We start from the raw sequence: 23332 nt of genomic DNA on the forward strand, positions 1-23332 counted from the left end.
GTATGGGACAGCTATTTTATAGAGAATAGTCAGGGAACATCTCTGTGGAAGTCACGTGAGAGCAAGGGACCTGCAGGAGGAGAAGGAATTCCAGGAAGAGGGAACAGAAAGTGCAAATACCCTGAGGCAGCTTCAAAGGCTTCCCATCAAGAGCTTTCATGGGAGGGGGAGATGAGAGGTGTAAGTCAAACGGTACAAAGTGTCAGTTACACAAGATGACTAGATCCTGGAGACCTACTGTTTAGCATAGGGACTAAAGTTAACAATACAGTATTATACACTTACAACATCTGCTAAAAGGTCAGCTCTTAAGTTCTTAGCAGAAGACGACAGTGATGCAGATGCTGATGATAGACATAAAGAGGGCAGGAGGAAACTTCTGGAAGTCATGGATTTGTTGATGGCATAGATTGTTGTGATTGTGTCACAGGTGCATGCTTATCTCTAAACTCGTTAAGTTGTATGCATTAAATATGTGCAGCTTTTTGTATGTCGATTTTACCTCAGTAAAGTGTTTTTATTTAAATCGAGGCATCATGATGTGGCTCCTGATGACCTCTGCAGCCTCTGTTACCACTCCCCACCTAGCACTCCGTGTTCTAACACTTACAGATTCTGACATACATAGTTCCTTCTATCTAGATCACACTCTTCTTTCTCTGGGGAAGCCTTCCTTGAACCTTTAACTCAGGAGTTCCACCTACATCCCTGGTCAGTGTTCATCCTTCTTATCACAATTATTTTTTTCTTTAATTGTATTCAGTTAGTTATCTATTGGCTGCGCTGGGTCTCTGTTGCGTGCATGGGCTTTCTCTAGTTGCAGCCAGCAGGGGCTACTCTCCAGTTGTGGTGTGCAGGCTTCTCACTGTGGTGGCTTCCCTTGTAGTGCAGCACAGGCTCTAGGGTGCGGGCTCAGTAGACACGGTGCACGGGCTTAGCTGCCCCGAGGCATGTGGGGTCTTCCTGGACGGGGGATCAAACCCATGTCTCCTGCACTGGAAGGCAGATTCTTAACCACTGGGCCACTAGAAGTCCTCTTGTTGTTGTCGTTCAGTCGCTCAGTCGTTTCTGATTCTTTGCGACCCCATGGACTGCAGCACGCCAGGCTTCCCTGTCCTTTACCATCTCCCAGACCTTGCTCAAACTCATGCCCATTGAGCCAGTGATGCCATCCAACCATCTCATCCTCTGTCATCCCCGTCTCCTCCTGCCTTCAATCTTTCCCAACATCAGGGTCTTTTCCAGTGAGTCAGCTCTTCGCATCAGGTGGCCAAAGTATTGGAGTTTCAGCTTCAGCATCAGTCCTTCCAATGAATATTCAGGACTGATTTCCTTTAGGATGGACTGGTTGGATCTCCTTGCAGTCCAAGGGACTCTCAAGAGTCTTCTCCAACACGACAGTTCAAAAGCATCAGTTCTTTGGTGCTCAGTCTCCTTTACGGTCCAACTCTCACATCCATCCATGACTACCGGAAAAACCATAGCTTTGACTAGACCAACCTTTGTTGGCAAAGTAATGTCTCTGCTTTTTAATATGCTGTCTAGGTTGGACACAGCTTTTCTTCCAAGGAGCAAGCGTCTTTTAATTTCATGGCTGCAGTCACCATCTTCAGTGATTTTGGAGTCCCCCAAAATAAAGTCTCTCACTATTGAAAAGAACCCATCTGAGTTATAACTGATTTTTTAAAACTTCAGACTTGAGGGCTTAACCATGCAATTTATCTCGAAAATGCAGTCGTTGATAAATAATTTAAAGATTATCTAATTTAACATGCTTTTTTTGCCAGACAGAAAAATTCAACTGAGGGAGAAATGACTTATCCAAAATCACAGAGCAAGTTGGTGGAGGACCTGAAAACAGAGCCTAATGGCCCTGCCTTCCAGGAGCGTTCCTGCTGCCGTGCTGAGCCCTCCACACTAGCTCTGGTTTGCCTCCAAATGCTGTGTTGTTTTTTTTTCCCCCCACTTACAGCCAGTCTAAAAAGGGCTCTCAGGATCGCCCACAACGCCCAACTTAGCTTCTTGACAAACACCTTAATGGCGCAGCATTGCCTCTTGGCTGCCACCCTCTCTTGAGTGGGTGGTAAGTGCACTAGAGGGAATTCCCTGGCGCTCTGCACAGTGTCCTTGGCCCACTCCCAGGAGGCCACCACAAGCCAGAGAGTTGCCCTGCCCAGGGAGGTGGCACATTTTGGGTTTTGGGTCAGCCCTGGGATGGCTGAGTTCCCCAGTTCTGGGCAGGCCTCCTTCCAGGCCAGGAGTATAGCCATGCACTCATTCACTCTCTGAGAAGCGAGGGCCCTTGTCTTCCTTGTCCTTTCCAGTGCCTTCCTGTAAATCCGCCATGTTTTCTGTCCTCTTGGGCTTGACGTATTGATGAGTTTAGACAAGGGAAGAGAGTAGACAGACTGTGGTCAGGCCTTAGTTTCTCAGCTGAAACGCAGACGGCTGAAGTAGATAACCTCTAAGTAATTATATAAAGTTCTATTACTTTAGCTTAATTAGATTGAGCATGGAGCAGATCCTCTGGTTCCTCACCGTCAGTCTTAAAGTCCGAGCTCCTTAGTCCAGCACTCAGAAGCCTCACAGTCTGATCCCAGTGCGCCTTAGCCTCTGACTTGTATGCCCCACCCTTCTCTTGCCCACTCCAGGGCCCCCTCCTCAAGCTACTGACCTACCTGTGTTGCCTGAACACAGCCTGTAGGTTCCTTTCTCTGTGTCTTTTTTCACTCCCTCTCCCTAGAAGGCCTTTCCTACATGGATACTAATCACTCCCTGATGATCTATTAGATATCCTTAGAAAGACAACCTGAATGCCACTTCACCTGGGAGGACTATCCAGGGTTAAATGGACTTCCTCTGTGCTCCAGAGCTTCCTTGGTAGCTCAGTTGATAAAGAATCTGCCTGCAATGCAGGAGACCTTGGTTTGATCCCTGCTTGGGGAAGCACTGGAGAAGGAAATGGCAAACTACTCCAGTATTCTTGCCTGGGAAATCCCCTGGTCAGGGGAGCCTGGCAGGCTACAGTCCATGGGGTCCCAAGAGTCAGTCATGACTTAGTGACTAAACCACCACCACCACCACCTCTGTGTTCCCATGTATACCTGTTGCTTACAGCGTCTTTCATAGTCCATCATAAACAGTGGTCTCCATGCCTGTCAGTCCCACTGAACTCTTATTCATGGAGCTTACTGGAGGGGGAGGTAGACACGCAGAGGCGAAATGCTTCATTCCAATGGTGATAAGTAGAATGAGGGAAAAGGAGAAGGTGTTGGGAAAAAAAGCCAGTGACACGGGACTTCCCTGGTGGTCCAATGGCTAAGACTCTGTGCTCCCAATGCAGGGGGCCCAAGTTCATTCCCTGGTCAGGGAACTAGATCCCACATGCCACAACTAAAGATCCCACATACAGCAACAAAGATCAAAGATCTTTCATTGCCACAAGTAAGGCCCCGTGTGGTCAAATAAATAAAATTAAAAAGAAAAAAAGTGACAGGAGATCTTGACCTCCTGGAGGAAGTATCATCTCAGCTGAGACCTGTATACGAGCGAAAGAGGTCAAGGTGAAGGTCAAAGAATGAGCACTCCTGGAAAAGAATATCTTATTGAATTCCTGAATGGGAAGAAGTCTGCATATTAGGAAAAGAGAAAGAAGGCCAGGATAGCTGGAGGTTACTAAAAACTGAAACCATTAGTCACTCAGTTGTGTCCAACTCTTTGTGACCCCATGAGCTGTAGCCTGCCAGGCTCCTCTGTCCGTGGGATTTCCCAGGCAAGAATACTGGAGTGGGTTGCCCTTTCCTTCTCCAGGGGATCTTCCAGACCCAGGGACTGAACCCAGGTCTCCTGAACTGCAGGCAGATTCTTTACAGTCTGAGCCACCACAGAAACCTAACCTCTCAGGGAGGTTACTGAGAAACTGGTATAAAAGGGATCAGACAGCTGGGGACGATTTGGTGATGCAGGGCCTCAGAGGCCTGGTGCTGGGTGCAAGGGGCTTCATGATACTGTTTGTTATACTTTCAACGTGTGTTTGAAATATTTCCATAGTAAGAATTAAGAGAACTGGCCGTAGTATAGCAATATAGTTTAGCCTTTACCTTAAAAACCATTTTCAGCAAAGTGAAAGTGGAAGTTACATATCAGATATTTTTGTTTAAAAAATTTTTTAATTAAATATTGCAAGCGTTCAGAAAGGCATAAAAATAGCTTTTTTTTTTTTTAAAGCCTTGGATAATCACCTATTGGCTTTGTTAAATCTTGGCTTTGCCATATTTGCTTCAGATATAACTGGCCCCTGTGTAGATTTATTTTTAAAAGGTCACTCTGGCTGCCACGGGAAGAAGGATTAGAAGTGGGCAAGAGAGGCTGATCAGGTGGGAAGTTTTTGGAAGCCAGATGAGACAGGATGGAAGTTTCAAGTGGAGGCAGTGGTGGTGGAGAGAAGCAGTTACAGGGACGACTGGTCCAGAGGTGGAGGTGCTAGGCTGGCTGCTGGTTCTCCTGAGGCGGGCGGGGGGAAGATGAAGGGAAGGATACCTCTTTCTGGTCCACTGCTTCTGGAGCACAGAGAATGGTGTGCATGTGAGTGTTTGTGGTACGGAAGTATTTTAAAATTATTACCGCTAACAAAGTTGTGAATAACCATGCCTTGTTTTCTCTACCTTGTTTGTTATAACAATGTGTCTGATCTTTGAGAAACTATTATCTTTTATATACATTGCTGTTATCCTATAGATCGTCAAAGCCTAGTTCCAAATTGCCCTTTAAAATGAATGCATGAGACTTCCCTGGTGGTCCAGTGGTTAAGACTCCTCACTCCCAATGCAGGCTTTGATCCCTGGTCAGGGAACTAGATCCTACCATGTCGCAACTAAAGATTCTGCGTGCCCCAATGAAGATTGAAGATCCCATGTGCCGCAATTAAGACCCAGTACAGTCAGATAAATAAATAAACACATATTTTTTTTTAAAAAAAATGAATGTATGAAGTAATGATGAAGAAACACCAGGGAAGAACTTGAACAAAATCAATCCTGAGGTCCAATGAAACCAAAGGATTTGTTCCAGAATCACTCCATTGGGGAAGGCCAGAGCTGGTATGCACAGCTTTTATCCACACACTAAAACAGGAACACAGACCTGGGTTGTGCTAAGAAAGCTAAACGAGCCCCAGCAGGGGCCAGCACCCAGCACCACTTGGCCTTGGTGCCTCCACCCATTCAACAGGGCTCTGAGGCTCTGAGTAGGTCACTTCTCTGCTCAGAAATCTTTTATGACTCCCCTCAGCCTTTGGACAAAAGCCAGTTTCACAATCTGCTCTTAGCCTCCCTCTCCATACTTTTCTCAAACATTCTTACTGCAAACAGCAATAAGTCAAGGCCTCAAGCACATCAAATTATCCACCATTTCCTAAATATGCCCTGCACTGGTGTGGAGCCTTGGCTCATGTTTTCTCTCTGTAGACTGCCCCACTCACCATTCTTTGTCCTTGTCCTCCCTCAAAGTTTCATCTATGATACATCCTTCTTCCTAGAACATTCCTTGACCTCCCTAACCACATCTCCTCCCATTTCGGTGCTTGCCCAGATCTTGTTTAAACTTCTAGCACACATTCATCCTTCTTCAAAAAAGGTACTGACTTTTGCATGCCAACCACAATTTTTTTTTTTTTACTTTTTTAAAAATTCATTTTTAATTGGAGTATAATTGCTTTGCAATGCTGTATTAGTTTTTGCTGTGCAACAAAGTGAATCAGTTATATGTATGTATATATTCCCTCTCTCTTGAGCCCCCCACCCTTCCAGGTCATCACAGAGACCCAACTGAGCTCCCTGTGCTATACAGCTGCTTCCCAGTAGCTATTTATTTTACACGTGGTAGTGTGTATGTGTCAATGCTACTTTTCCCACTTGTCCCACCCTCTCCTTCCCCTACTATGGACACAAGTCCGTTCTCTATGTTTGCGTTTTTATTCTTACCCTGCAAATAGGTTCATCTGTACCATTCCAACCACTTCTAAAAGAAGTTGGTCGGGGGGACTCCAGTGGTTAAGAATTCACCTTCTAATACAGGGGACTCAGGTTTGATCCCTGGTGAGGGAGCTAAGATCTCACGTGCTAAAGCACAACTAGGTCTGCACACAGCAAATACTAAGCCTGCCTGCCTCACTCAAGATCTGATGCAGCCATAAATATACAAATATTAAAAAAAAAGAAGTTGGTGGGAGACACAGTTAATATAATCAATTTTAAATCATTTATCAAGTGTCTAGAATATGCCAGGCAGACACTGTGCTAGGTGTCATTGGCTGCAGTCTTATTAAGAATTGGTTCCTCTGGTTTTGAGTCTAAACACTACCATATCATAAAGCTAGATGTTTCCTAAGATTAACCTCTATGGTACTATTATAACTTACTTTTATTTGCTCTAAAACTATCTCCTTCAATGACTGGAATGGCTAAAGGCTATTACAATATTCCACAATAGGACAGTTTAGTATAGAGGGGGAAACACTCAGATCTGGGACAGAAAACCCTGTTTCTGGTCCTTGCTTTATGGTTTATTAGCTCCACATGGGTCCCTGGACAATGTGTGGGTAAGTCACCTCTCTCTCTGAGTCTCCATTTGCTCCTCTATAAAATGAGGATGATATCTTCCCCGTCTACCCCATGGTGTTGTTGCCAGGATCAAATGGGGCCACATGCATGAAAGCATCTGGAAAGTACAAAGCACTGTAAGATATGAGGCTGTTAAAGTGACAGGAAAAAACACAGTCATAATAAGAGAAAATGAATGAAAGATACAGTAGATTAGACTCAAGTTAGGCAAAAGGAAGAACTTCCTCATGGTGAAAAAATTTTTTTGAATAGTTGCTTTTAGGGAAATTGTGACATTTTCTATTTATTTAATTTTTGGCTGCACTGAGTGGCATGCAGGATCTTAATTCCCCAACCAAGGATCGAACCCATGCCCTCTGCAGTGGAAGAATGGAGTCCTAGCCACTGGACCACCAGGGAAATCCCTGAGAATTTATTTTTTCAGACAAGAATGAAGATATATTGGAGGCTATGATCACATTGAAATAAATTTTTGGCTTGGGAATTTGTTAGTGCTTCCCATCCCTAGACCTAGGTGGCTAGGTGGTATTCTGTGAATACAGAAGATGCAGGAGACATGAGTTCAATCCCTGGGTCAGGGAGATCCCCTGGAGGAGGAAATGGCAACCCACTGCTGTATTCTTGCCTGGAAAATTCCATGGGCAGAGGAGCCTGGTGGACTACACCCTGTGGGGTCACAAAGAATTGGACATGACTGAGCACGCACACACACATATGCACCCCTAGACTCACTCAGGGCTCTGACTCTTCTTGACTGCAGGTGCAAATTGAAGAACTTTCTCCATCTGCTCAGAGCAGACTCTCAAAACCAGTCGAGAGGGCAGGAATCCATTAATCCCTGGGACCTGGAGTCACTCTCTGTGCTCATGTGGCCAGTGGTGATGGGTTTACCCCTTTCTGCCTATAGCAACCTTCCTCAGAATTAAACTGGAAGTTAGGAGGGCCAAAAATCTATTTCTGGGGCACTCAGCTAATAATAAGAGAAAGAGATGTTTTAAATAAACCAAACGCAGGAAGCCAATTAGAGAATCAGTGGGACCACCCAAAGTGCAAAATATAAAAGAAAGACTCAAGAAAGCAAAGGAGAAAACAGATTGAATGAATTTGAGGGGGCTTTGTCTTTTGGTGATAAAAGATTGGAAATATGAAATCAAAGCCAAGGATAGTGAAATTGCTTTCAACTAAGAAGTCAGGAGACCAAGGAAAAGTTCTACTTCAGGCTTAGTGACCTTGGGCAACTTACAGCAATTCAAGAAATACCTGTTAAGTACTGCTGTGTGCTTTCTTGGTGATCTCTAAGGTCATGGCCACCTCTTAGTTCCTCTCTATTGTATGCCACTACCACTAGATGACAGCCTACTTAAAGAGTTGTGAAAGAACTCAAGGGTATCGTCCTAGAACCACTGTCAAGAGGAATAACACTAATTTCATTGAAGGAAGGATAGGGAGGCAATGAATATTATCCCTAAGAAGATTTTAGAAGGCATCCCGAGACCACAGGCCCATGAGTGTCCATTTCAGATGCATGTAACTCTTTGGCATAAAGAGCAGAATCATGGGTTGCTTACTGAGTAGTTAACAGTGAGCACTGAGGGACTTCCCTGGTGGTCCAGTGGCTAAGACTCCACCTTCCAGTGCACGGGGTTCAGGTTCCATCCTTGACTGGGGAACTAAGATCCCACATGCCTTGCTGTCAAAAAACTAAAACATAAGACAGAAGCAATATTGTAACAAATTCAATACAGACTTTTAAAATGGCCCAGGCTAAAAAACAGACAAACAAAACACCAACAATGAGCATCAAGAGTTGGGGACTGTGCTGAATCTAAAAACATAAAGTGGGGTGGTGGTGGTGAGGGGGTAAATAAGTAAATAAAAACATAAAATGCTTTGGTTGGGGAAGGTCCTGCCTAAGAACACAACTTTTCTTCCCCCTAAATGATGCTTACTTTTTTTCTTTTTAAATGACAAACTGTCTGGAGCTGCCTCAAAGTGCTCCTCTGAGAAAAGAGAAGAAAATGCCTAGAGAAGTCAGGGAGAGTTTCCTAGAGAGCAGGACTTAAGCTGGAACTTTAAGAAAGGAGGCAGACAGATGCAGGGAGGTACACATGTAAACAGCATGTGTAAATGTCCAGGGAAACACAGGTAACTTGTCTTAGGATAAAAGAGAGATGAGCTTGTCTGGAGTAAGGATGTGTACGGATGAACAGGGGGAAAGGCAGCTTCTAGTGAGGAGATAGGGAGAAGTCAGACTCCAGAAACCTTAAAAGACAGAGAGAGGACTAAGCAATGTTATGTGCTGGCTAAAAAGCAACAATATTTCTATAAGGTTTCAATCACGTGATCCACTCGGATTCAGTGAGAGGATAATAGTGTGCAAATTATTCCGAGAAGCAGTGAATATAATTATCTTACAGAAAGTTTTGGATGATATATTAGAAATGGAAAATGGAGTCATCGTGAAATCGAGGGTGATTTTTTTTTTTAAACCAAGGCCTGAGAACTCAGAGAGAGACAGAAAACAGCAGAAGAAAAGGAACAACAGGAGAATAGAAGGCAAGAAATAAACAGGTGGATATAAATAAATAGATGGAGCTGGTCACGTCTCTAAATGAAGGGAGATTAAAAATGCAGGGGGCCCCAAGAGACCATGCCAGGACTTGTCTGATTTAAATTTTTTATAAGTGATCCAGAAGAAGTAGAGCAAAGTGAAAATTTCAGGACTGCAGATCGTATTAAGCCCTTTCAGGTAGGGGCATGCTCTGCCAAAGGACAGAGAGAGAGCGTGCGCTGAAGGAAGGTACTGAGTGGGATGCAAAATGGCAGATAAACGTCACCCTGGGGGAAATGTAAGGTAACAATGTGCTCTGGTAAGAATAATCCATGCATAGGGTGTTGTGTTCCAGGCTATCAGTTTTGGCCCAGGAAAGGGATCAGGGAGCTGCTGCGGATTGTTTCCTGAAGGCAGTGTCCTAATATGTTGGGGTCAGGAAGGCTGACAAAATGATGCACAGGAGTGGGAAAGGACCTAAAAACCAAAGAGGAAATCATTCTCTATTGGATAAGATGAGAAGGTCCCATATCTGGGGACAATGGTCAGGTTGACATCTATGGAAAGTTAGGGCCCAAGGATAGCTAGAAAAGGGCAACTAAAATGACTCAGAGAATGAATGTGGCTATTCTAGAGGTGGTCTATTGTAAGGGGGAAACTTAAGTATGAAAAAACAAAGGCTGAGAGGTGGAATAATCAAAGCCTTTATAAAACTGATAAAAATAAGGAGTAGGTAGCACTACTCTCTCTTTAGATCCTAACATATTCAACCAAAGAGCTTGTTCTTAATGCTTGAAATATCACAGGAATAAAAGGGTTTCAAAGTTGCGATCATTTAGCCCCATCTCTTTGTTGTTGTTGAGGTGCTAAGTCGTGTCTGACTCTTTGCAGCCCCGTGGACTGTAGCCCGCCAGGCTTCTCTGTCTTTGGGATTTTCCGGGCAAGAATATTGGAGTGGGTTGCCATTTCCTTCTCCAGGGGATCTTCCTGACCCAGGGATCAACCCTCGGCTCCTGCCATGTCTCCTACATTGCAGGCAGATCCTTTACTGCTAAGCCACCAGGGAAGCCCCTCTCTTTTTGTATTAGAGATGGTAAATTCCAGGGACAGCATAGCCTGGTCGGCTGCCGTCTGTGGGGTCGCACAGAGTCGGACATGACTGAAGCGACTTAGCAGCAGCAGCAGCAGCAAAGTTCAGGAAATAAATGTGCCAAGGTCACAGAAACCATGGTAGGATTAGAAGCCCAGGCTTCCTAAATCCCAGACTGGGGTCTTTCCATCTTGCCCTGTGCAACCGGGAAGACTAAAGGAATTCTACTTTTTTATAGGGTATAAACTCATGAAATGCATCACTTTGGGATTAAATAAAGCTGAAAACACAAACAGGCTAAGGAAAGTTTTCACTCAAAGTCAACAACAATTATAAGACCTTTGGAAGAAAACTACCAGCAAGACTAGACTTTCTACACACTTTGATTTGGGGGAATCATATACCCCTTGACAGTCTGAAGAAATCTAGGGATTCTCTCCAAGAAAAACACATTGCACATGCAAACACAATTTTATACAAGATTTCAGACTCTGATGCCCAGTTAAGAATCCTTGTTCTGGCAGATTCTTCTGAACAGACTGCTTCAACAAACACTCCATCTCTTATGATAAGTGAGGGAATTACTCTGATATTCTTCATCAAAAAACAAACAGCCCATCCCACCCCACCCCCAAACCTACTGTCTCAACATCACTTATCAGAATTTCTATAGCTTGGAAGAGACCAAAGAAATTACCTAGTCTAATGCCCCTGCCCCTTCTTGTGTGACACAGGATAATGTCATAGTTAAATATGTGGGGGGAAAAAGAATGTGGAGACTAGAGTCAGCCTGCCTAGGTTAGAATTCCAACTCCATCACTCACTAGCTGTGTGACCTTGGGCAAGTTACTTAGTTCTTGGAGTCTATATCTTCATCTGTAAAATGAAAATAATTACAATTATCTCGTAGTTAGGAGGCTTAAACGAGATAATTCTTATAAAACTTAGCACCAGGCCTGGCACATAGTGAGTGCTCAGTAAACGCTAGCTGGCATGATTGTTATTATTATGCTTGTATCCATGCAGGTATTATGCATGCATCCATCCAATCCTCTCCCGGAGCTTTTGCTTGCACATGTCTGTGATGAGCAGCTCATCGCCTCCCAAGCTGGTTGAGCAGCTCTGATTGTTACAAACTTGTTCCTGTATTGAGCGAAATCTGTCTTCTTGCAGCCCTCACCCCCGCCCCTGTGGGCCCTAGTTCTGTCCTGTGGGGCCACGCAGAGCAAGTCTATCCTTCCTCCACGTGACAACCCTTCAGATAGGAAGACAGTGATCGAGTCCTTCCCCGGTCCCCCGCCACCCCCCCTCCCCCAATCTCCAGCTCGAACATCCTCGGCTTCTTCTCCCAACCCACAACAGACTGGCTGCGCTTACTATTTACTCCCAGGCGTTGTACGGTTTCCCTCACACATAGTCATGCAGGCCACACACCCCACCGCCGCCACAACAATCCCGACCCTCCGGCTCCGCCCCCGCCCCCTGCCCCTGTCCGCGGTGCTGAAGCGGCTCCGGGCCCCGCGGGCCTGCGCGGCCCTCCCCGGCCCCCGCCCTGGGTCGCTAGCCCGGACCCCAGGCGTCGACCCCCGGCGCGCCACCTCCGCGCCCCCGGCCCCGGTGCCGCCCCCCGCCCTGCCCGGAAGCCCCGAGCCCGCAGCCCGGCCCGGCGCGCCAGCCCCACCTGCCCGGCGAAGGGCGCCTCCGCTTCGGCCGCCCGCGCCGCCCGGTCCCCGGCCCCCGCCGCCGCCGCCGCCGCCGCCCGCGCGGCGCCCGGGAGGCAGCAGAGCGCGGGGAGCAGCAGCAGCAGCCGCCCCGGGGCCCGCCAGCGGCTGCAGCGCGGGGCCAGGCCCAGCGGCGGCGGCGGCCCCGGCGCGGCGCGGCCGCCCCGGCTCTTCGGCATCCCGGCGGCGGGGCCCGGCCGCCCGGCTGCGATGGCGGCGGCGGCGGCGGCTCCGGCCGGGTCCTCCCGCTGCAGCCGCTGCGGAGCCGCCGAGTCACCGCGCCGCGGACACGCGCCCGGCCCGCCTGTCTCCGCCGCCGCCGCCGCCGCCTCGGCCGCCAGCGCGCCCCCGCCTCCGCGCGCCCCGCCCCGGCGGGGGGCGGCCAGGGGCGCGGGGGCAGCACCCAGGCTGGACCCCCGGGGCCGGCCGCTCCGGACCAGCCTCGGGACGCGAGCCGAGAGTGGCTCTCGGTGTGGGTCGCAGAGGCCAAAAGAACAGCTCCGGAGGCAGGGTCCAAAAGAGATGAAACTGTAGGAGGGGGCCCGAGGGGCAGCCCTGTGGGAGGGGGAAGAAGCTAAATAAATAATCCTGGAAACAGAACCGCGCCACGGCTCTGGGGAAGGATATCTGGGATTGGGGGTCCGAAACCAAAGGCATAGTCTTGGGGGAGAGGGTCTGAGGTGAGGCGGGGGTGACACTGCAGGCGGGTGTCTGGGCCTGCCCTGGGGTAACGGTGAGGTTGGAGGGAATGAGCTGAAGAAATAGCCCTGGAGAAGAGGGTCTGAGAGGGTGGCAGTGGAGAAGGGAGGGCAGGGAGGGTGAGGGAGTAAAGAATAAGCCTGAGGAGCATTTCGGGGGTAAACCTGGAGACATTAGGTGACAATAAGGTGAAGCTCATTCTCTCGCCCCCAGAGCTAAAGACATCAACCAGACTCCTTTCATCCAAAACCACCCGTATTTATCGAACAGTTTCTATATATATGTAGGGCTCTGGGCTACTTGGGATTAGAAGGAAAGAAAGAGGCCGGTTCCCTGAAGTGTAGAGGTTTATAGTTTGGCGAGAAAACATAACTGGGTGGCAAACAAAGTGTCAAAAAGCATACTTGCAACTGCTCCAGGGATCAAAGGGGACTTGATGGGGGAGTGGTGAAGTCAGGACGGGCATTATTGGGGTCAGGGGGGGCGACTCTGGCTACGCCTTGAAGGAAAGGCCACATTTAGACGAGGGAAGAGGAATGGAGAAGGCAGGATATTGGGCAAGAAGATGAGGGTGTACAGGATGTGGTTGGGCCAGTAGATCTGTCTCTCTGAAGCACAGGGTTTTCCCATAGGAAAGTGCTAGGAAGTAGAGAAATAGTCCAAGACTGTAAATCCTAGGGAAATGGATTATGTTCTGAAGGGCAATGGGAGTGGTGGTGATTGAAGGCTTTTTTGAGCAGGATGGTGTGTGGAAAATGGTGTTTTATGGTTACCTGTAATTTGGAGGTGTCAGGCTTTGGAGTCAGATCTATGTTCAGATCTTGACTCTGTTCCATTTTTATAAAATGATGCTGATATTACTGCATAAGGTTGCCGTAAGGATGAAGTGCTTGGCACCTAGGAGGTGTTGCATATTAGTTCCCCTCCCAGTGTACAAAATAATGACCAGAGGAGGCAGAGTGATTAGTTGGGAGATTATTGAAACTGTCTAGATACAAGGAAATGATGGTAACAGACAGAATTAGCACTTATTGAATGCCTACCATGTATCGAGTACTGGGTTAAGCCCTTTAATGTTTTGTATCTCTAACCATGTTTCATAAGTGGTAGAGCCAAAGCAATCTGATTGCATAACTCTTTTTTTTTTCTTTTAGAATTGGGCCATAAAAAAGAAATTTAAGAGATACTGAGCAAAGGAGAGAAGGAAAGGAGTTTGGAATAATGGCAAACCCAGAAAGATGGGTGATATCTTTGCAGACTTGTCATAAGGAGGAACAGGCTTGAGGGAATCAACAAGGAGTTTGGTTTTAGGCTTGCTGCGGTTGAGGTGACCCCTGAGATGGGCATAGCAATGAGTTCAGAGGAGGGTGGAGAATAGATATTTTGGAAACATCCAGGTTAGTATGATAGCTGAATCTGAAGGATAGGAGTAGAAAAGAGAAAAGACTGAGGAATCAGGACTGTGAAATACATTTGTGTTAGTTGCTCAGTCATGTCCAACTCTTTGCAACCCCGTGGAGGAGTTGTCACCTGCCAGCCTTCTCTGTCCATGGAATTCTCCAGGCAAGAATACTGGAGTGGGTTGACCTTCCCTTCTCCAGGGGATCGTCCCGATCCAGCAATCAAACCTGGGTCTCCTGCATTGCAGGTGAGTTCTTTACCATCTGAGCCACCAAGGAAGGGAGAGAAGGATCTCAAAGCAAGAGAGAGGTGTTGGCAGTGTCAGGGAGATCACGGAGTTGGAAGACTGCATCCACACCATTTGCTTAAACAGCTCATAATCTAGGAGGGAGATAGACATAAGCAAGTCATTTTGGTTATGTGATAAATTACAACAGAGATGAGAACAAACTCTTATGGAAACACTGAGGAAAGAGCAACAGACTGCTCAAAATTAGAAGATTTGGGAGAGGGTACATTTCAGAAGGAGTAAATAGCACATTCAAGGAGTGAAAGGAAACAGACTGGACTGAGAGTCTAAGGACTCTTATTCATCTCCTTATTCGTAAGGCCAAATGCTCATTGAAATGCAAATGAGAATGTAGGGCTCAAGTGGTCCATGAGCCAGCTACCAAGGGTGGTGGACATGAGTGGCAGTAGGTAATTGGTGATAAAGAAGGAAGAGGCTGGATGCTGATAAAATGTAACCCTAAGGTAGCTCCCTAGTAGGAAAGGTCTAGAGAGCTTTGTGAAGCCAGCCCACGAGGAGGTTTAGCAGGCTTCAGAGTAACACTCTAAGATGCGGTCATTAGAGTGCAGACTTCTCTTTTCCCCTCTTCATGGAAAAAGCACTGGGCTTAGAGTCAGTCAGAAACCTGGATTCAGTATTGACTGTCACTGATTTGTTGTGCATCTTTGGGCAAGTCATTTCATCTCTTTGAGCCTTAGTTTCCACATTTGTAAAGCACAACTAATGATCCTGCCCTCTCCACTTCATGCGGAGGACCACATAAATGCTTGGGATTCACTTTGTAAACTAAACAGTTAATTGAGCAGATGTTCGGAAAAAGTTACGTATTGATAACCTTATCAAGAGGCATTATTTTCATCAGTGCTAGAGCTCCCTATTGGGAAACTGGAACCCTCTCTTTCCTTTACCTCCTCTCTTAATTCTTTGTTCAACAAATATTTCTGAGATATCATTTGGTTGCTAGCTAGGGTGGGGGACATAAAGGAGATTAAGTTATAATTGCTTCCTCTAGAAACATAGTCAGTTTGGGAGATAGATACATAAATAGACACCAAGAAGATAAAACAGTATGTGCTATATAAGAGGGAGAAGAACTATATTATGGGAGTAGAGAGGAAAGAACAATTGTCTAGAGATGACAGGTAGTGAGATGGGCCTTGAATGACCAGCAGGGATGTGCTGGGTAGAGTGGGAAGTGAACTGTATACACAAAAGTGTAGAGATAAATGAACACCATGCTAAGGATAAAAAAAAAAAATTACAAAATACAATTTTATTTATTAATTTATTTTGACTGCACCCTGCAGCATGCGGGATCTTAGTTCCCTGACCAGAGGTTGAACCCATACCCCTTGCAGTGGAAGCACACTGCACTGGACCGCCAGGAAAGTCCCTGTGAAAAGGATTTGGGACTTCACATTCTAAACCAGTAATTTTCAAAATGTGGTCCTGACCCTTTGGTGGGTCTTGAAGATCAGAATTATTTTCCTAATAATAGTAAGATGTTATTTTTCTTTTTGGCTCTCATTTTCTTATAAGTGGACTGTGTGGTTGTCCAGAGGCCTCATGACATGTCACAACAGATTGACTGCAGAAGTAGACATGAGAAGGCAACTATCTTCTATGAAGTCAGATTTAACAGGTTTTCAAGATTGTAAGACAATATTATTATTTTAAATGAATTACTGTGTAAATATTTCTGTTTTTTTTTAATTTTATTCATTTATTATTTATAGCTTACCACACTGAGTCTTTGCTGCTCTGTTGCTGGAGGAGCTGGGGCTACTGTTTGTTGTGGTACACGGGCTCTGGGTATACGGGCTTCAGTAGTTGCAACATGTGGGCTTAGTAGTTGTGGTACACAGGCTTAGTTGCTCCATGGAATGAGGGCTCTTCCCAGGCCAGGGATCGAACCCGTGTCCCCTGCATTGGCAGGGAAATTCTTAACCACTGGACCACCAGGGAAGTCCCTGTAGATATTTTTAAATGTCTCAGCTTTGATTTCTAGTGTGGTAATTGTCAATAGATGTAATCTACTTGGAGAAGGAAACGGCAACCCACTCCAGTACTCTTGCCTGGAGAATCCCATGGATGGAGGAGCCTAGTGGGCTACAGTCCATGGGGTCACAAAGAGTCGGACACGACTGAGCAACTTCACTTCACTTCACATGAAGAAAACTCTTTGGAGTCCTCAATAATTTTTAAGAATATAAAGGTGATCTTGAGACCAAAATGTCTGAGAATCTTGTTCTAGGCAGTAGGTCATCACTGAAGGGTTTTCAATAAAAGAATGACATGATAATATTTCAACAAATTGTTCAACAAATATTTATTCAATACCTACTATTCGCCTGGCACGAGTCTAGGTGCTGGATTTCCCTGGTGGCTTATTGGTAAAGAATCTGCCTACAGTGCAGGAGAGCTGGGTTCAATTCCTGGGTCAGGGAGATCCCCTGGAGAGGGAAATGACAACCCACTCCAGTATTTTTGCCTGGAAAATCCCATAGACAGAGGAGCCTGGTGGGCTACAGTCCATGGGGTTGCAAAAGAGTCGGACACGACTTAGTGGCTAAAACAGCAACAATTCTAGGTGCTGGAACAGGGCAGTCAGCAAATCAAATCAAATACCCTGTTTTCATGGAACTTATGTTATATTGGGTGTAATATAACACAAACCAAATAATCAATATATATATATAGTATTATATATTGGGATAGCTGTTGAGAAAAGCAGGATACTAGGATATGAAAGCTATGTGTGTGTGTAATTTTGGATAGGATAGCCAAGGAAAACCTCAATAAGAAGGTGTGTTTTCAGTAAAAACCTGAAGGAACAGAAAGACAGTGGACCATGCCACCATCTGAGAGAAATGAACTCAGGAGAGGAAATAGTACGTGAAAAAATTCTGGGTCAAGAGCATGCCTCCAAGGTTTGAGGAATATCTTGGAGACCAGTCTGATTGGAGTGGAAGAAGGGTGAGGGTTTTAGAAAGTGAGGATTAGGGAGGGAAGGGGTGCTCTCCCTGAGAAAGAAAAAAAGAGTCAACCATTTTGAGTTTGAGTAACTAGGTTATGGAGTAACTAGGAGAATGGGGCTGCCATTATCCGACAAAAATAAGGTTGCAAGAGGGATGGGTTGGAAGATAAATACCAAGAGCTTGGTTTTGGACGTGTTAAGTGGGAGATGTCTGTTAACTCCTGAATGGATGTGACAGGCATGTAGGCTATTTCAGGTGTGGGTCTGACTTCAGGAGAGAGGTCTAAAGGGGAAAAAGAATTTGGAGGTTCTCAGAATAAAGATAATATTTAAAAACTGAGGGACCAGATGAAATTACTCAGGAAATGAGTGTAGGTGAAAAAGAAAAGTGTTCTGGTGCTTCAGTCCCCAAATCACTGTGGACGGTGACTTCAGCCATGAAATTAAAAGATACTTGCTCCTTGGAAGGAAAGATTGGGGACCGTGTCCCCAATGCAGGGGACATGGGTTCAATCCCTGGCCTGAGAAGATCCCTCATGCCATGGAGCAACTAGACATGTTTGTCTGATAAACCTAGACAGTATGTTAAAAAGCAGAGTTATCACTTTGCTGACAAAGTTTGTATAGTCAAAACCGTTTTTACTGGTAGTCATATACGGATGTGAGAGTTCGACTGTAAGGAAGGTTCAGCACTGAAGAATTGATACTTTCGAACTGTGGTGCTGAAGAAGACTCATGAGAGTCTCTTGGACTGCAAGGAGATCAAACCAGTCAATCCTAAAGGGAATAAACCCTGAATATTCATTGGAAGGACAGATGCTAAAGCTGAAGCTCCAATACTTTGACCACCTGATGCAAGGAGCCAGCTCTTTGGAAAAGACCCTTCAGTTCAGTCCAGTTGCCCAGTTGTGTCCGACTCCTTGCGACCCCGTGAACTGCAGCACGCTAGGCCTCCCTGTCCATCACCAACTCCTGGAGACTACCCAAACTCATGTCCATTGAGTCAGTGATGCCATCCAACCATCTCATCCTCTGTCATCCCCTTTTCCTCCTGCTCTCAATCTTTCCCAGCATCAGGGTCTTTTCAAATGAGTCAGCTCTTCACATCAGGTGGCCAAAGTATTGGAGTTTCAGCTTCAACATCAGTCCTTCCTGATGTTGGGAAATATGAAAGCAAAAGAAGGAGGTGGCAGAGGATGAGATGGTTAGATAGCATTACCGACTCAATGAACATGAATTTGAGCAAGCTCCAGGAGATAATGAAGGACAGGGGAGCCTGGAGTGCTGCAGTCCATGGAGTTACAAAAGTTGGACACGACTTAGCAACTGAACAAATGAAGAGGAATCAACAGAAGACACTGAAAAGGAAGAAGAAAAAGAAGAAACCCAGGAGAGTGAGAAATTCTGGAAGAAAACACTTTAAGAAAGAGAGAATAAACAATTGTGTTACATGTTGCTTACAGATCTAATCATATGCAGATTAAGAAATAGTCACTGGACATGGAAGTAAACTAAATGTCCATTAGTAGGTGAATGGATAAAGAAGATGTGGTACATACATAGAATGGAATACTGTTGCTGCTACTGCTGCTAAGTTGCTTCAGTCGTGTCCGACTCTGTGTGACCCCATAGACAACAGCCCACCAGGCTCCGCCGTCCCTGGGATTCTCCAGGCAAGAACACTGGAGTGGGTTGCCATTGCCTTCTCCAAGAATGGAATACTACTCAGCCATAAAAAGAATGAAATAATGGCTTTGGCAGCAACATGGATGGACCTAGAGATTATCATACTAAATGAAGTTAAGTCTAAAAGAGAAAGACAAATACCATATGACATCACTTATATGTGAACTCTAAAGTAGGACACAAATGAACTTATTTACGAAGCAGAAACAGACTCGCAGACACAGAGAACAGATTTGTCATTATCAAGGGGGAGGGATGTAGGGGAGAGATGGATTGGGAGCTGGGGATTAGCAGATGCAAACTCTTATATACAGAATGCATAAACAACAACCTACTGTATAGCATGAGGAACTTTGTCCAATATCCTGTAATAAGCCATAATGGAACAGAGTATGAAAAACAATATGTAATAAAAAATGGTCATTGTATTAACTTATGTGGAGGAGTCAGTGATCTTGAGAAGAGCAATTTTGGGGCATGTAAGGGATGAAAATCTGATTTGGAGTAAGTTCAAGAGAATAGAAGAGGAATTGAAAATGATGAGTGTGTGTATATACCTTTTTCAAGCTTTGCTACAAAGGGAAGGAGAACATGTGGCAGCTGGAGAAGGACGTAAAGTCAAAAGAGGGTCAATTGTTTTTGTTTGTTTTCAATATGGGAGAAATAATGTTTAGATGCTGACAAAGAATGCTCCAGTAAAGAGAAAATTTGATGCTGCAGGAGAGGGGGAGCATTGCTGAAGCCACGTCCTTGAACACACAAGTATGCAAGTGGAGAGTTGGCTATGAGCCAGGACGCTTCATCCACAGTTAGAGGGAAGAAGAGGATTTGTAGGAGTGTAAGCTCGCTGCCAGAGTGGCAGAGAGTAGAGGGGAACTTGCACTTATTGGCTACTTGCTTTTCTCCAGCATTGTGCTAGATGCTCTCCTCATAAAAGTCTTTGATATAAGAGGGAGATGGATTATAAGGCTGTTGGAACAAAGGTACAAAAGTTGAGAACTGCACTAATGTTCCTAAAGTTTCAAGACACTCTACTCTGTGTGTTCCCTCCCATAGAACTTTTTCTTTTTTTTCTAGATGGCCTTGGCTTCTCATCGCAGATATCATAATGCCTTCCATTTGGTGATAAAGATACTTTGCTTGGCCAAACTTGAGTCAGGCTCCTAGATCCTTTCCTGGGACCATCTGTGTACATGTCCTCGTAAACATCTAATTTTATTTTTAAAATAGTTCTTTAAAAAAAAACTTGTTTTATTACTAATATTGGTATTTCATTTATTTTTATTTTTTGGCCGTGCCATGTGTCATGTGGAATCTTAGTTCCCCTACCAGGGATTGAACCCTTGCCCCCTGCTTTGGAAGCTTCGGAGTTTTAACCACTGGGCTCACCAGGGAAGTCCCATAAATGTCTAATTTTAGCAGGAACCCAGCTAAGTCAGTTTAACCAGAAGCCTCCCCTCCCCTCAATGTCTGATCACCCTCAATATCTAATCAGGTCCCTCAGCCTCCATCATCCCTCAGGTGATGTGTGATCACCCTGGCTTATCTTCAGCAGGAATCCTGTTAGGTTGGTTTAACCAGAATGCCCTTACTCCTGCTGTTTCTTCTCAGCATCTTTTAGTAATTTTCCATCCCCTGCTCTTTGCCTACAAATTCCCACTTGCCCATTCTGCATTCATACTGCTGCTGCTGCATCGCTTCAGTCGTGTCCGACTCTGTGCGACCCCATAGACGGCAGCCCACCAGGCTCCCCCGTCCCTGGGATTCTCCAGGCAAGAACACCGGAGTGGGTTGCCATTTCCTTCTTCAATGCGTGAAAGTGAAAAGTGAAAGTGAAGTTGCTCAGTCGTGTCCGACTGAGTGACCCCATGGACTGCAGCCTACCAGACTCCTCCATCCATGGGATTTTCTAGGCAAGAGTACTGGAGTGGCTTGCCATTCATAGTTGAGCCTAATATCTCTCCCCCAGGGCAAAATTCCATTGCAGTGGACCATATATCTATTGCCATAGACCCCTCCTGAGAATAAAGTCTTCCCTACAGTGCTTTAACAAGTGTCACTGAATATTTTTCCCCTTTAACACTGAGTAGGAAGAAAGTAACTTGTTAGCTCAACTGCAGTATAGAGATGCCTGCTTCTTCTAAAGAAGAAAACTGTGGCGCGGTCCCCACAGTCCGCAGCACTGGGCTGCTCTTGGTCCTGGAGGGCCCTGACCTGAAACTAGGCAAATTTACCCCAAAGATAAAGACAGACAGAAAACACAGGGATGGAGCGAGTGATGTTCTGATTTTGAGTCTGAAAGGAAGTCTAGCTGGGAGGTTGGAGGGCAGGATCCATCTCAGGAAGTACTAATTTCTCTCCTCCCTCTGAATTCCTAGTACAGCAGCTGACATTTCATGAGGGATAATTATGTGCAAAGAATTTATCTTCATTACGTCACTTAGTCTTCACAATTATCCTGTGAGGCAGATTCAAAGAAAGGATGAGAGGAGAAGCGATCTACCTGATGATACACCTGGAAAATGGCAAAAGCAAGACTAAAACCCAAGCGTCTGACACTAAAGCTTGTGTCTTTAACTCCTTGTTCTTTTGTACATTCATTAATCACCTCAAAAATTCTATAAACATTACTAAGCAACTATTCCGAAAGGTGCTATGGTGAAAGAGACTGTCTGCAGGTAAAAGAGCTAATGTGCGTGCAAAGTCGCTCAGTCCTGTCCGACTCTTTGCAGCCCCATGGACTGTAGCCCATCAGCCTCCACTGTCCATGGGATTCTCCAGGCAAGAATATTGGAGTGGGTTGCCATGCCCTCCTTCAGGAGGTCTTCCTGACCCAGGGATGGAACACAGGTCTCTTATAGCTCCTGCATTGGCAGGTGGGTTCTTTACCACTAGTGTCACCTTGGAAGCCCTTGAGCACAAGTTGTGTCAAATGACAACAAAAAGATACAACATCCTCTAAGATTTCAGAAGGGGTGAGGTCACTCTGCCTGGGGAAAATCAGAGATCAACAAGGCTTCCAAAAGAAATAGCATTTGAGATGAGCCTGTCTAACCAAGTAATATGTTTAAAACTAATTGTTTCATGTGCAATATACACTGAACATTACCACACATGTGTTTAAAAGGTATAAGCAATGACAAGAGTATGAGAAGTTTTAATTGGCAGAAAGTGGGGATTAAAGCACGGAGGAAGGAAAGGATCTGATTGTTCAAGATACAGAGAGGTCCCGGTTCAATCTCCTACCTCTGTCTCAGAATCCAGCCTCAAATGACTCCGGGTTATTTTCCACTTACATTTTTTCCTCTTAGGAACACCCTCAAAGTGATGTGCATTCAATAAAACACACTCAGTCATTTAAGAAAATGAGGAAGAACTTTGCAAACTGTTAGGAAATTATTTCCAAAATAAGATGTTAAACGAAGGAAAGTGCAGAATACTGGGTATAGTGGGAAAAAAAGAGTGTGTGTGGATATATGTGCGTGTGTATGTGCAATCCCTTGTTTACAATAAAATATGGAAAGATATCCAGGCCCAGATAATAGTGATTGCCTTCCTAAAGAGGAACTATGTGGCTTGAGGATATGGTGAGAGGAAGATTTTCTATGTATACCTCTATGACTCTAACCATGTAGATTTATTATCTATTAAAAATATTTACATATAGTGACTTCCCTAGTGGTCCAGTGGTTAAGACTTCACCTTCCAATACATACGGTGTGGGTTCAATCCCTGGTTGGGGAGCTACGATCCCACATGCCTCAAGGCCAAAAAACCGAAACATAAAACAGAATCAATATCATTACAAATTCAATAAAGACTTTAAAAATGGTCCACATCAAATATAAATAAGTAGATAAATAAATGGGCTTCCCTGGTGGCTCAGATGGTAAAGAATCTGCCTGCAATACAGGAGACCTGGGTTTGATCCCTGGGGCAGGAAGATCCCCTGAAGAAAGGCATGGCAAGCCACTACAGTATTCTTACCTGGAGAATTCCATGGACAGAGGAGGCTGGCAAGTTACAGTCCATGGGGTCGCAAAGAGTTGGATATGACTGAGCAACTAACACTATCACTTTCTTTCAAAAGGAAATAGGTACGAAGTGTAGCTCCTGCAGAGGCAAGGGACAGAAAAACAAACTTAGTTATAGACATGCAGCGTTAGGATCACTTAACGTAAAAAAAAAGAAAAAAACGCTAGGAATGTTCAGACCTGCTCACCATTCTATCTGACTTCTATCTAGATAAATAAATTTAAGTTGAACTTTTGAAAAACTAAGTGTATTAGTCTTTAAAG

General features: G+C 45.3%; 1 protein-coding gene across 1 annotated transcript in view; it reads right to left on the reverse strand.

Annotated features, from left to right (window-relative positions):
* MMP24 (matrix metallopeptidase 24) overlaps window positions 1-12181 on the reverse strand; it is a 48628-nt gene extending 36447 nt beyond the window's left edge. Inside the window, exon 1 of the mRNA XM_055436276.2 lies at window positions 11943-12181. Within this exon, the coding sequence (XP_055292251.2) occupies window positions 11943-12161 (219 nt within the window). The 5' untranslated portion in view covers window positions 12162-12181. The remainder of the gene's footprint in view (window positions 1-11942) is intronic.
* Between the last annotated feature and the right edge of the window lie 11151 nt (window positions 12182-23332).

Source organism: Moschus berezovskii, chromosome 15 (assembly GCF_049115385.1).
Source record: "Moschus berezovskii isolate FMDL1 chromosome 15, NW_MosBer_1.0, whole genome shotgun sequence".
Taxonomy (NCBI): Eukaryota; Metazoa; Chordata; class Mammalia; order Artiodactyla; family Moschidae; genus Moschus; species Moschus berezovskii.